The sequence below is a fragment of the Protopterus annectens genome, chromosome 5.part0, assembly GCF_019279795.1.
Source record: "Protopterus annectens isolate FY-2018-M chromosome 5.part0, PAN1.0, whole genome shotgun sequence".
In the NCBI taxonomy this organism is placed as follows: domain Eukaryota; kingdom Metazoa; phylum Chordata; order Ceratodontiformes; family Protopteridae; genus Protopterus; species Protopterus annectens.
Window position 1 is genome coordinate 767819531 of NC_056735.1, and position 15644 is coordinate 767835174.

General features: G+C 39.5%; 1 protein-coding gene across 1 annotated transcript in view; it reads left to right on the top strand.

Moving 5' to 3' along the window:
- ACAT1 (acetyl-CoA acetyltransferase 1) overlaps positions 1-15644 on the top strand; it is a 704624-nt gene that overhangs the window by 629675 nt on the left and 59305 nt on the right. The window contains exon 8 of the mRNA XM_044072617.1: positions 9288-9445. Coding sequence (XP_043928552.1) covers positions 9288-9445 — 158 coding nt within the window. The remainder of the gene's footprint in view (positions 1-9287; positions 9446-15644) is intronic.

The window sequence follows — 15644 nt, forward strand, 5'->3', positions numbered from 1 at the left end:
GTGTTTGTAGTCCATCTTGTCCTTCATTCTTACAAACCCTCCCTCCTGCCTCCTCCTTGAGAACCTGAGGGTAGAGTGACTACTGCCCTATAGTTGTGTTGAGTCCTTTCTACATGGTTTGTTCATTGTCTCTGTATATTTCCTCCTTGCAGCAAACAAGATCTGGGATACGTTAGCGATGCATTATGGGAATAGCCACGAGCCAACTAGAAGTTTTTGAGCTAGAGAATGGCCGAGTTGGAGCAGAGGTTCGGCTCCGATCCCAAGTATAAGAATGAAGGGCGAGATGGACTACAAACATCGAACGTTATGGTAAGTACATAACTTTTTTTTTTTTTTCCTATTCCAGGTATCTCCCTAATCACCCACATCTCCCTATTCCCCAACCCTGATCATGCTTTTCTTTTTTTCAACCACTCCCTCAGCCAGCCATTGTACAGCACTACTGCTTTCCAAGCATATGTTACCCAGTTGTGATTTTCTTGCATTACCTCATTAATCTTTTGCTCCCAAAAGGTCATTTGTGCTTACATGATCCCTGATGTACATGTTCACTCTGCTGCTAGGGACTGCTTTGGTTATTGTTGGGCAGTGTCTTTATATATGCTATTCTTCCCCACCTAATAACCTTGGTTGTAGAGCCTGTTTTCATCAAGACTTTCCCTTCCCTGGCCAACCCTTCAAGCTCATTTGCTTAATTCTAGCCACTTGGGTCACGTCTCATTTCCTCCCAGCCTAGTTCAAGTTGATTGTGGTGCCTTTAATTTTGCACTTGATATTAAAGTAGCACAAAAAACACTCAAGTGTACAGAATAAAAAAGTAAAATTAAAACACCTGTTGAATGATAATCATTCTTTGCATTTTTTGCCCCCCCCCAATTGTCTGGCAATCATTAGCCCCCCTCCTGGCCAATTGGCCTGTTTGTTCTCCATCACTGGTGTGATGGTTGAGTGGAAGGAGCCATCGTTTAGACAGCCAATGAGGGTCATTTGGAATTTTACCTGAAGCCTTATCTCCTGTGCATGCTCGACTTATGTGAGTAAGGGGGCATACCAAGAACCATCTACTCTGGTCGTCCCTCACTTTTCCAAGGGGTATTGCCATTAGTAACCCTGCCCTCCTGTCCTCAAACAGGGGTGGTGGTTTCCTTGATCTCTACCAGGGAGATCACAAAAGCACTGTACCCCATGTGTTCTCCGAGTGTTCACAACCCTTCCCTCCAATGGGAAGTAGTTGAGCAGGCCACACATCTTCATTCATGTTTCCCCTGTGCCTGGCTCCACCAGTGCCATAGCTGCTAATAGAACCGTAATTCCCTGGTTTGTAGTCTGTTTTTTTTTCTCTGCCCCACAGTGCCAGGCTAATTCATGAAGCCATTTATCATCAGGACTCTTTCAGCCTTCCTGGCAGCTGATTCCAAAGGTTTGGTACTTGTCAGGCAAATGAACAAATCCTGGAAGATTCCAGCCACGTCTTAAAAGACTGTTCTGCTGTCTGTTAATTATCCTTTGGTGGCTAAGTGCAGGTAATAGGATTGCTGGTGCTATGCCAATATAAGGTTGGGGGACACAGGTCATGCAGGACCAAATAAACCATGGAGCAGAACCTTATAGATGATTTGTGATCTAACTGGCTAGGTATGCCTTCAGTGCTTCCCATGTTGGGCTGGCTGTCCCCACCACCTTTCATATCCCCTGTATTTTCTGTATAAGTCTCCTTCCTGTTCAGTTCTCCCTTGTCCTCTGCTGCCTTCCTGTTGTTTGCCGTACTTTCAGTCTTGACTCCCTTCGTCCTGTCTGCATCTGTATGCTCCTCCTTCATTTCTGCACTTATTCCTACTACTGTCTTATTCTCTATTATTCTCTATTTTCCCATAGGCTCTTTGCTGCAACATCTCTTGCTTATCTGCCTTTTTTTCTGCTTCATTGATGTTCCTTTCCACTCCTACCAGACTCACCTGTCTGGATGTCTGAGTGCTGAAAATATCTGGCCAGAAAACCAACACTTGTGACGCACTACTACTACTCCTGCTGCCACTGCCTCCACTTCATTTCTCAGCAGCCTGCTAACTTGCCAGCTCTTCACTGAAGTTCATATCTCCTCCTCCCATCATGTACCACCTACCATCTTCCTGCTACATTACTCCCTTCAGGTTCCTCCCTCCCTCTCTCCTTACCACGGATCACCTTTACATGTTTGAAAGTCAAATAGTCATACATGCACATCCGATAACCAGATATGCAAAATTCCATAATGCCAAATCCCGAAAGGTCATAAAATAATCAAATTTCCAAACGCACCACTGCTGAAACAAGTGCTACCATGGGTCAAAAAGGGGGGCGACATTTTGTAATTCGGCACTTCGGTTTTCGCGATTTTGGAAATTCGCGGTTTACAGTTTGCGGCAGCAGGTTCGAAGATTTTACCTTCGAACATGTAAAGGTAAACCCCTTACCGCATTTGCTTAGGTCCTGGCCTCTTCCATTTATTAAACACCTTTATTGAATCACTTGTGACCCAGGCAAATTTACATTTTTATACAGAAGTAATCAAATTGTATTAAGTTAACATTAACAAACAGCATGCTTCACATATATTGTTAGATATCATATAACCTAAGCAATATTACATAAACTATGTAATTCCTGCCCCTTTTTTAAAAATAACAAACATCTTTATTAAATCATCACTTATATAAATGTATGATTGCTTATGTCATAAATGAAAATGAACCACACTGACACAATCCTTGGTGCAAGCATTTTACATCACAAACCATACTGACACAATCCCAGTTGCAAACATTATACATAACATATAATCTATCCAGTCATTGTCAGTTAAGCTTTATATAACTCATTCAAATCCTGCCTCTTAAACGTTGCTCCTTCTCTGCATATATTATTCCCACAATTCCCATTTTTCCTATGTAGTTTGCTCCTTCCCTTTTTTAAAGATCCCAGTTCCAGTTGTTTTATCTCTGTTACTATATTCACTACTTCTAGTAAAGTTAGTTTAGACTTTGATTTCCATTTTCTAGTAATTGCTTTTTTGGCAGCCACCATTAGACACAGGAAGGTCTTGTCTTGTCTAGGCAGTATGATTTTGCATCATAGCTCAGAAAAATCATCTCCCTCGTCACACCAATCTGCCCACCCAGCATCTACAACAGTGCATCCCACAGGGAATCCTTAAAGTCTGCCAACCAACCGCACTTGCAGAAAATATGTTCCCAGGTACCTCTTTCTTCCCCATCACACCTCTAATATTTGCTGTCTACATGAGGAAAAATTCTGTGGAGTCTATATGGGGTATATAAATGTCTATGTAAACATTTTCAAGCAAAAAATTCTAACTCTTCTAAATTTTGTTGCATATTTGGGAGACATACATATATCCTCCCATTGTTTTTGTGAATTGCTTATCCAATCTCTCTTCCCAATCCTTTCTAACCTCCTTTGATTCTTATAGTTATCATGCAATATTTTATATACTGTACTAATTGCTCCTTTTTTTAATGACCGCTTCTGTTCTAGATTCAACTAAAAACTCTACCAATGCTGGTCTTTCATTTAGGACCTTCTTTCTCTTTGCTTATATTCTGATATCAATCCTTGATAGGGATGGCAATGTCTAACCTGCAGTCCAAATAAGTTCTTGACCTCTTCCCATTGTATTACCTTTTCCCTCTGTAGTTATTTGCCCCCAATACCTTGGTTCCTTTGCTAGTTTTCTCCAATAAATTGCCCCCCTCTTACCTGTTGTCTGTATCCCTAATTGTAGTCATCCCTATCGGCAGACTCTTCTTTTTCCATTCCAGTGTTGGCTTAGCTCTTAGAATAATTTCTGCTACTTTGTGGATATAATATTATGTATGATGATTGTTTTTTGCTTAAAGGCCTGCATTCAAAATCCCAGTCTCCTTCCCTCTGTTTCAACATCATCCCTTTCCACTTCAAATTATAGTTTTCTGCTTGTGCTATGTATAGGAGCCTTTAACTGTGTAGCTTGGAAATACCCCTTCAAATTAGGTAATCCCAGTCGGACTTATTTTACTGGAAAAATCAGTTTATCCCTCTTGACTCTTGTGGTCTTCCCCTCTCAGATACAGTCCTTCAGCTCTTTATTAATTGCTATCCACAACTTCTCCTCTGGTTGATAAAAATATGCCTGACCTGTGTATAAGACTAAAGGTATTAAACATTTTGACTGCTTACACCTTACTATCCATATCCATATAAAAAAGCTTTCATTTTCTCAATTTTTGTATTATCTTTTGTTTAGTCTCTTTCCACATATCTTTAGCTGCCACACCAGAATCATTTTTAATCCACACTCCTAAATATTTCATTTTACCATGTCCCCATAAATACAGATATTGCTGTGGCCTCTTACATTTAGATCAGCGCTACCACTCCTTCAACCTCTAGCCTACGTGGATTGTATCCCAAAGTCTTTTTGTTCTACGTAACTAGGTCTGTTTACTGCAAAAGTCTTCGCCTAATAGGTGTGAACCAGACAGCATTTAGAGATTGTTTTTACGCACATTTTTTCACTTTTTCTACATGTTGTATTGGTCTTAATTTTGTAATTGGCCCAGATCATGGCTGAAAAGGAGCCTTTGAATCAGCCCACCTATGTTGACATATAAATAGTAAATTTAACATAAAGGGGATGACTAATCAAGAACCATTGAGTTTAAGAACATAGAAAAGGGGATAGTATGGCTATGGTAGGGGTTTCATCTTTATCCATCTTGTAAAGCCCAGAACTTTAAACAGATATTAAGAGCAAATGTAGCAAGCAACTACAAAGCAGAATGTCTTTATAATTTATTTTATTTTACAGATTATCTTTACTACCATACCCTATTATTGTGGCTGTTCCTTATTTCCACTATTGCTCACCTAACCTCTGTCCCATTCCTAGCATAACTACAAGTCACATTTGTTGTTTTAGATGTAATTTCATTGCAATATAGAATACTTTTTATTTGTAATTACTGTTTTTCATCTTACGCATTCCACTTGGATATGTACTATCTCAGTTTTTTTAATCATTTTATGTAACTGAAATGTATGCCACTAAGATGTTTACTTAAAACTTGTGGTATGGAATGTCGCATATCTATCAGCCTACATACGTCTTGTGTTCCAGAGCATTTTTTGACAAATAGTTAAGCATAAGATGCAAATATTTTGTGAACAATAAAATCTATTAAAACAGTACAAATAACAATGCTATCAGTAAGAACTGTTCTTTACAGTGATATTTGGTACATTCATAATCTTTCCATAGTGGCCTAATGGTTAAGGTGTTTGCCTTGCAAGCACAAGGTGCAGGGTTTGAGTCTCACAAGGGATAATTGGCTAGGCTTAAAATGGCTCACAAGGGCAGTTAGCTTAGTACCAACCTATATACCTATATACCTATATACCATAAATACTGTAATATAATGCACACAGATCCCAAATTATATTTTTTGTAAACTTTTACAAACAAATTTTCATATCTTGAACTGTACATCTTAGACATACATTTTTAGAACATTTTTGTTAACTTGATATACGCTTTCACATAAGAGATTCTTCTATAAATGCATGTTTTATGAAAAAAATATGCTTAATTATATAATTAGCATAACAATACTGAATATCTCTCAAGATGTGCAACTTACAGTGCAAATATCAAAGGCCACTTTTCAACATCTAAGGTTTTACTTAATGTTATGAAATAGTTTGTAAGTCTTATTTTCTAAAGTTCATGTGGAAATATTGCTTATTTTCATAGTTACTATGAAATAGCTAGCGATATTTCTAGTGTAGTGTGGTATAAACTGGAATTGACATTGAATTATTCTGTTTTATACCATACACCTTGTGAAGATAGGTGAAGGCTGCCAGCCTAGCTAGATAGAATGTGTAGATAATTCTGTCATGTGTATAATATAAGCCACAGGCTTGTTCTCCTAAATGTGAAAATAATTTATTGTTTGTTGAACTGAAAAAGAATGTAACAGCAGTGCACTCTGCTGTAAGAAAGCTGATAAGTCCAGCATTGTGAAATTCGTTGATCTAAAACTCGGAGCTGAGATGTCTAGAGGGAGGTATTCTACCTATTATTTTTGAGGCCAGAGTTAATGGCTAGAATTTACATGTATAATTTCTTTTATTGCTCTGGCTTCCTGACCCAGCTACAAGATCAAAATGGCTATTAACCTCTGAGTTTCTGTTAGCCTGGCAACCAGAAAGAAATGATGTAATCTGAAATGAATCAGTGGTACTGTGTTATCAATTTAAGGACAGAAAGAATGAGGGCATTGAGCATTTGTCTTGAGAACATCCAACTCACTAGCACTGCCTGTGTTCTATATGTAAGTTTATTTTAGAACTGTGTTTTCTCTTGAATTAGCTAGGAACTAGAAAGATTAGATTAGTTTTTTTTCTGTATTGATGCCAGAACTTTTCTACTGTATTATTTTTAAGTATTTCTCTGTGATCTCCAAACTCTTGACTAACACTGTATAGTAAGAAGTAGTATTGTCTGATGTTTTTATTATTTATTATTAAATATTTTTAAGCCTTTCAACTGTGGCTGTTTTGTGTAGAGATAATTTAAGCTCTAGAGTACATTGAATGTAAATAGTGGTACTGGCCAAGCCACTCCGATAAGCCTTGACTGTTCAGTTGCATTTATCATTTGGATAATAATATTGCACAGTAATACTTGGATACCCTTTGTTAAGGGCCTTTTCAGTAGATGATAAATATTAGTGGGTGGTGGCAAGTGGCACTACTGTATAGTCTGGGTAAAAGGGGCACAGCTGGAGAACCTGTGCCGGCCTTCCCCAGGACTGTCTGTGTGGTTTTATATAACTCTTATCTCAAAGTGTGTGTGTGAAAGCTATTTGGGCAGGAACATGAAGCACTGGTTGGACTGAGAGGGTGCTGGAGGTGTTAGCTTCCCCACTAGGCTGGGATCTCTGTAGCTGTGCCAGTGGGGAGTCTTATTGGGGAACTAATGAGAGAGGGAGAAACCAGCCCCAGACTGACTGTGATCTCCGTGTACTCTTAAGGGAAATTGTACTTTACTGTGTGTGTATTTATTATCCTTTCCATATATGGATGCCCCTCACTGGTGTTAGTGGTGAGGATTGAGGCTCTTTGATTGCTGGGCTAGTGCAGGGCCTTCACACATATCAATAACATATAGGTCTCTCGGTTGTGAAAGTATGAATAATAAGAGGAAAACAGTAGTTTCTCCGCTGCAGGAAATACTAGTTTCTCCGCTGCAGGAAATACTAGACTAGCAATTTTAGTTTGATTCTGTTAATAACTCCTTGCCCTTTCTAATACTAGCTATTATTAGCTGGTAAGTCACTTAAAGAAGCCAAGACCCCAAAAAAAGGTCTGGATGCAATAAGGCGGTATGGGTGTGAACTGGCAGTATACAAAAAAGGTGTTTTAAACTTAAGTGAGTTAGTGTATTACTAAAATGTTTATCTGTTGTATGGAGCTTCCCCCCATGCCCACTGAAAATGTGTTCTTTTGAACCCACTTGGATTTTCCCAGTAAACACATCAATAAAATAAAACTGTTACCATTTTTGCAACATAAGGAAGTACTTCATATAGCAGACTGAATTACTACAGTGAGTTTCAAACACCAGTGAGTTTCAGATACCCCCATGGGAACTTGTGCTAACTGCTAAAGAGCATTTACCTTTCATGTGTCCAAACATGGCTTTAGTAGTATGTGAGATGTAGAACTTAGGTGGTGGTTATGAGCAGTTAGATTTCATGTACAGTTGAAAATGCCGAATATGGTATCTGGCTTACAAGTAGTTTATCTAACAACATTGCGTTTCACTCCATGCTTCTCCCTTCGTAGTCTGTTTCATAGCCCCAAGTGTCTGTATTAGACTACAGTACCTGTTATTTGCAAGTAGCTCTTTTGCCTCCTAAGTGTTCTGTCAGGCCGAAACCTCCTCCCTTGCTTCTCCACCCCAACTTGTTATTACAGGTTAAAGTAATTTAAATTCTTTCTTTCTAGAACAGACTTCATTTTGGTGTCAAGGAATAATGTTCCTTAAGTACAAACTTGAGGAATATGTTGCTAAAAAGATGCCTTTTAACAGAGTTCAGGTGAACTGTGAGAATTGTGTTTTGTAAACAGAGGCATCAACTCGTGACTTTCCAAAAGTGCCCTGAAATAGGTTTTAGGAAAGAAATTAACCCAACTAGAAGATTAAACATTCTGAAGCTGGACTTGAGAAAGTGACCACACTTCCCAAATTTTCTGCAAACTATTCTTGGGAGAACCTGCAAGAAAGGATCTATCATACTATGTTTTGGGCATTGATTTTCTTGATCTGTAGTCATAGCTTTGGTAACATCCTGGACTTTAACAAAAGGTTATTTATCCCAAAGTACAGCACCACCTGCGTCATTCTCCTTCCACTCTTGTCTTTAGTAAAATTAGCCATGTCCTACTCTCCTGTATTAATCCTGGCATAGTCTTTAAAAATATCTCTCAGATATATTCAGTTTTACTACACAAATGATCACACTGGAAATTGAATCTTCACCCTGAGTTACTACCCATTGTTAATCTAACACCAATTCCTTATGCTATCTGAATGGTTTCCTTCATTTCCATTTTACATTTATTATCCCATTTTCCCCTTCATCTTTCTAATTTTTGATTCCATTCCACCCACATTTTCCTGTTCATATTTTCTCATTGAATGAGACTCCATATTCCCCTCATCTTTCATTGTGCTCTTCATTACAAGTCTTCTGCTGCTAAGTACTTGTATCCCATCTGGTCCAGTTAGCTCTCCCCTTCCACAGCTCCTCTTCCCTTTCTGTTTCATTGCTGCAGTTTTGTGGTGTCCTTCCTCAAATTATTTCTTTCTCGCTTTACAGTGTTTGAATTGCCCAGGACCTCACTCCCATGCTGCAACATCTGTCAGTTATATACCCTGAGACTCCTGCATTTCCAGTCCTGCCACTGTCTTTTCACCCTATTCTACTAGTCTCCCTTTTGGTAGAAGACTTTCTTCCTTGAGTACTTCAAACTGGAATTGAACTATCTGAAATTAAAATGTAGTTTTGTTTTGTTGACCAGGTTAGTTCCACTAGGCTTGTGGCATTGATCATTGTTTTTTCTGTTTTTATATATATATATATATATATATATATATATATAGAATAGTAAAGCTGTAAGTGAAAATGTGATCACTAAAAAGTGTTACACTGAAATAATAAAAAGTACTCTGTTTTTAGCTTCTTAAAGCTGCTGGTTTGAAAAAGGAGGATATTGCAATGTGGGAGATAAATGAAGCCTTCAGTGTTGTGGCTTTGGTGAACATCAAAATGCTTGAAATTGATCCACAGAAAGTTAACATCAATGGCGGAGCGGTCTCTCTTGGACACCCAATTGGGTAAGTTGCATCCATCAATTATTGTAGAATTGCATGGCATTTTTCATTTAGAAATATACACCTCCACATGAGGGTGATCATTTAAAACTACAACAACCTGCACAAATTTTCCTTTGTTAAAATATTTTATGAAAGTGAACAGGTTGCACGTTTACAATGTACTGACAGGGACACCTCTCACTGCATATCACAAATTTCCTGTCACTGAAGTTGGGGCAGGCATTTGTATGTGAATGTATTGTATCTGAGCTGAGTCCTAGACTGTAAGACATTACATTATATCAAATCCAGCTGTCAACAAGAATTTGCACCAGAAAGTGACTGAGAATCATAAATTATGAAATGGGAATTGGTTTTGCTTTTATGAGGGAATGATAGCGGAGAACTTAAAAAAGGAGGTCTTCCCTTGTCTTCCAGGATGGTGGCATATTGAGCAGGTGGCTTATTGAAACTTTTCCAGTTTGAAAACTAAAAGTGTTAACATAACCAGTAAGTTAACAATTTGGATAAAATTTATTTACTGTCTGGTCATTACACCACCTCAATGCTGGCAAAAAGAGCATTTGAAGAAGATAAAAGGAAGTCAGTCAGGAAAGGAGAATAAAAAAATTCAGGCTGTGAATAATCATGCAGCTGTTTAGCATAAAGCAGTTCATGTTTCAACTTTAATACTGTAGGTGGGTTATAGTAATTTAGATGAAAAAATACATCATATGCACTCAGAAGTGTTTAAAATATGTGAGACACTGGAGGAGTATATAAAGTTGAATGGAAAAAAGCTCGAAAGACTAGAATAAGCTTTAAGTAGCTATTTGGATGAACTGATAAAACAGCAGAAATCAGAGGCTGACATGAAGGAAAGGCTGGCTGAATACAAGGCTTCTCAAAAACTCTTTCAAGAATAGAAGAGTTTGAATATAAGAGTATACAGAAAGGCACGTAATGTGTATACTCCAAATGTGACCATGAAACAGCAGCCAAGACATATATTAATAAAGATGTACTCTTACCAGCAGAAGAGCTCCTTCTGACAAAACTGTGGCAGAAAGGAAAAGAATTAAAAACAGAAGACAACAGAGTGTTTGTGGAAACTGATTATTCATTGTACACCAGGCAGGAGAAAAACATGTTTATCCCTGTGTGGCAGGTGTGAGAATCAAGTTGCTGTATGATGCTATCTTTTTAATGTTTTTTGCTGGAGGATCAAATGTTTTTTTTTTTTTTTAAAGGAAACAGGCTAGAGAGGATATAAAAAAGCTAACAGAGTGAGCAACCACACTGAAAGGGAAGCTGCTTCTCGTTCTTATGACAGTAACAAAGCCCACAGAGAGAATATGCCAGTGAAACATTTTCCATTGGTCTAAAGGAAAATATTTGAGAGACAGAAGAAAGTACAGTTGTGTAAAATCGTAACCATTAACTGTAGATGTCCTTACCTTCACTTCTGAAGTATTCTTTACTAATGGGATTCCCTGCCATGAAGCCCTCCGTCCAGCCAGTTTACAAAAGCTTTCCATTGTTTAAGGTACGCAGAACGTCACCTGCTTACTCCTTGTGTAAGGAAGGGCATAAAGGTGACGTTCAGGCATGCCATCCTCAGAACAGATTGCCCCAGTAGGAACAGCAGTCCAAGGAAAACCAAAAAGAATCTGCATAGCCAAGAAGGGAAAAAGACAAAGGGATGGATGGAGGGAGGGAGGGAGTAAATACTGAACTGGGGAAGGCAAGGACATCTACCGTTATGGTAAGATTTTACACAACTGTACTATGTCCGTACATTCACTGCTGCAGTATTCTTTACTAATGGGAGAGTGCAAAAGCCCAAGAAGAAACCTGGGAGGAGGAAGCCGCCGAGCTCTCTAAGAAGCCATGAAGTATGGCTGCAGCAAAATCAGCTCTGGCTCTGGAGATGCCATCCAAGTGGTAATGTTTGGTAAAGGTATGCACAGAAGTCCAGGTAGCAGCATCAAGAATAGAATTAGCATCTAAGCCCCTGAAAAAGGCACTAAAAAAAGCCACAGCTTTAGTGGAATTAGCCTTAAGGCTGTCACCATGAAAAGTGTAACAAAAGGAAATAGCCTTTGAAATCCATGTAGAAATAGTTTGCTTGGGAACAGCCAGACCCATAGACCTAGGATGAAAAGAAACAAACAACTGGTCAGACTTCCTGATAGCTTTAGTTTTATTCAAACAAAATCTGAGCTGTCCATGCAGTTCTAAAGTATGTAGCACCCTCTCACTGTCAGATTGCGGAGAGGGAAAAAGGGTAGGCAAATTAATGGACTGATTAAGTGACAACTCATTAACCACCTTGGGCATAAAAGAACGATTAGTACATAAGGACACCCTGTCCTCATGAAATATCAAAAACTGCAGACAAGCCTTCCCTAGAAATATGGGTCTGATAATTAATAGTCCTAAAAGCAAGGGTAGAGGAAGAATAAACCTCCATAGTCCTACTGGCCTTGTCAGAAGGCAGTAACTTTGATGAAGGAAGCAATTGAGATGGCTTATCAGAGGCTACAAACACCACAGAGGGGTCAGCAGCAGGACGTTTAAATAAAAAGGAACAGTTCTCAGGCACCCTGTCAAACCTATCTGACATTACTAGGATCAGGGGGGCGAATAATCCAGTGCTTTAGAGGCAGTGGAAAAAACATTCAATAAACCAGGTAAGACAGGAGGAATGGCCACAGGTTTAGGAGATATCAGTTGCAGTAACTCATAGTATCTCCTATGGATATTCAAAACCTGGGCACAGTCCCACTTAAAGTCCATCATCCTAGAGAGCTTATTCCCAAAGGAAATTTCCTCAGAGGGATTATCAAGAGTATGAGAATCCTCCTCATCAGACCCATAGTCTAAAAGAGAAGGAATCTGGGAAGAATAAACAAGGGAGTCATCATCTGAATCCAACTCAGAAGAGTGGAAGTCTCTGGGCCCTTTTAGGGGAAGAGGCGGTCCAAGGAGGAGGAGCAGGAACTGAAACCCCTTGAGAAGGCCGCAACGAAAGTAAAGCATTAAATGACCTCTGAGTAAAGGCCTGTTACTCACTTTGTGGATCCCTAGGAGCAGAAAAAACATGGTTAGTTTTCCTTTTTTATTCTTTAAAAGGACGTCCGTCCTGGAAACCTGAGAAAGCATAGACTCAGGATGGCATTCCTCAACAGCAGTAGGACCCTCTTCCTGAAAGAGAAACTGCAGAACCCCATTAGACTCCTCGGAAACAGTCAACTGTGGTTCCCTCTAAATGCCCAAAATGGACGCCTGCAAAGCCTCGTTGGACGTGCTGCCTGCCAAATCCTCATTGGCCTCCAACCCAGACATGGTAGAAGAGTCTGACAAAACAACTGGTTGAGCCTCTGGGTGCATAATAACCTCAGGAGAAACACCCGGCAGAGGCTGGACAGAGGAAGATTCCTGACTTAGCTTATGCACCTTCGTCTTCCCAAACAGCTGACCCTCAGTGCAAGAAGTTCCATCCATAGTACCTGCAGCAAGAACCTTAAGTCGCTGGTTCTCAAGGTATAAGGAAAAGTAAGAAAGGCTACTACAAAGAGTTTGGGGGCAAACACCTGACAAATTGAACAAGACATATGGTCGTGAGCAGCACCAAGGCAAAAAAGACACTTATCGTGGATGGTCTTCATGGGGAATCAGTCTCCCACACTGGCATTTACCCTTCCTGGATGATAACTCCAAACAATACTAAAAACAGAAAAGTAATCAAAACCCCAACTGGGTACTTATCTGCAATTGTGATGGCTCCAGCAACAGTAGCAAGCACAAAAAAGCCAAAAAACAGAAAAACGGACATATGCAACAGACCAGCATTTAAAACAGCTTTCGAACTGGCAGCAAAAAAGTTCTGAGGATGGTACGTCTGAACCTCACCTTTATGCCTCTCCTTACACAAGGAAGTAAGCAGGTGACATTCTGTGTACCTTAAAGCAATGTAAATCTTTTGTAAACTGGCCGGATGGAGGGCTTCATGGCAGAGAATCCTATTAGTAAAGAATACTGCAGCGGTGAATGTAAGGACATCCCAGGAGCTGAGTAGAAGTATCTGGAGTACCTTGGATTAGAACCAGAGACCAGTGTTGAGTGGTCTGGGTGATGACAAACAAGACTAGCAGTAATGTGAAATTAATGAATAAATGGGAGAGCTGTTAAGTGTCATTTCCATTAGTTGCAGTTTAGACACAAAAACTATGATTCTACTGTAAAAAATGTCTGAAAAAGATTGGAAGTTTGACTTGAACTGTAATGTTTAGGAGGACTATGAAGGAACTGAATAAGTAAATGTAAGGCAAAAAAATATATTTTTATGTCAATGTTTGTATTATAACTTTCCTGATATAAATTGCATGTTGTAGTGTGCAGAGGTATGTGAGGCAGTGGAGTACTATTGATAATTGGTGTTTTATGCATGGAATATTAAAGTAAGAAAACACTGTTTCTTAACTGTAATGTGTCCAGGTTTTACACCATCAAAGATAAGAAAGGCTGGAGATAAGGAATATATAATGCTGTGATCTTAGGCTGCTGGGGGATATAACAGTATATTGAGCATATCATGCATTTTTTTAAATAATAATTTATCCTGTTTTTATACAGTTTTAAGTCTAAACTATTATTATTTTAAGGTACAGACGAGAATTTTTTAAGCAAGCAGGCCAAAAATAAGATAAAATGAAGATTACGAAAAGTGGTAGTTCTTGCTAGTATTAGTTATCAGCGTTTTTTTTTTTTTTTCCATTAGCACCTGATCAGGTCCTATCCAACTCAAGAAGTGGGTGTGTAAAGATTTGAGGCTGGCAAATTTCGGTTCCAAGGGTCAAGCTTCTCCCCTCTCCCGTAATGCATTACTACTGCAACTACCCTCTGATCTCATTTGCAGTGCTAGATGACAGATGTTTTCTTCAAGGTTCAGCTATTTCTGTCAGTTAAATGTTTTTTTCTCAGTCTTTTCTGGACAGTTTCGGATCAGAGTTACTACCGTCTTAGTTTTGGTAGCATTATTTGCTGTTTGGCTTATTTTTAGTCACACTTTTCCCCTCTGTAAATTGGCTTCTGGGAATGTTCTCTCAATAGTTATTGGTATTTTCAAGTGTTTTTGAACTTAGTGACTGGATATTTTGTTTGACCTATCTTCTGGGCAGTTTTTTTCTGACAGTGTTTTTCAGGTCTTGGTGTGTTGGACATGTCAGGTCACTGAGAACTTTCCTTACTATTTTCTCATTGTGCTTGCATCTCAAGATGGCAGGCAAGGCTTCAAGAAGTGAGTGGCCTATGGCCCCAAAATCCAGCCACAGAATCTGAGAGAGAAATGTGTTTATTGTCTGGGCTTAGCCTTTTTATATGGATTTTGTGAAATTTGTTATTCTTTTTGGCCTTGAGCCCTCTTAGACTGTCATTTTAAGTTAATGTTGAATGGCCTTCTCCCTGCCCATGCGGGAGATTCGGCTGCTTCTGTTTTAGGGTATCCTGCATCAAAGAAATCCTCCAAGCTTAGGAAGGCTAGACCTAAAGAGAAAGATGGGGACAGGGATCCCTCTAAGGACAGATCCAAGGAATCTAGGAAATTATTTTTTCTGTTGTTCAAGGTCCTGCACTGAATTTTACTTGGCCCTTGGATTTAGCTTCTCCTTTGGCTTCAGGACAGATCAAGTTCCGATCCAGTCTCTGGTTGCTCCGAGTTTACCAGATCCTGCTCCCTGGAGCTGTCACCTTCCAGAATCCAGTTCCCAACTCTCCCTCCAGATAAACATGAGCACTAATCCTGTAGACTGTCCTCAGCAGCTTCTTTGTTTTGGCCAGTGTGGTCTTTTGGAGCTTGTCTGTGGCAGGATGATGAGGATCTTTCTGAAGACCCAGATACAGTTGGGAGTTGTTCCTGCTTCCCCTGCTACAAGGGTGATGAGACCTTGCCCAGCTACTCCCATTATTTTTTTTCCTTCACCAATCTGTTAGGTCTGATGAGTCTGGATCCAAGCGTCTCCCATGTACCCCCTTGCCAGAGCCGATGACCTGAACATAGAGTCCTGTTTCTTTGACCCTTTCAACTGTAACCCGACCTGCAGTTATGAGGTTGGCATCAGGGCTGTGGGATTGTGGTAAACTTTGAGGTTTTCAGAGCCTTCCTTTACTCTCTGGACCTCAGCCCTCAACAGCTCTGCCACTATATCCGCCTTGTATC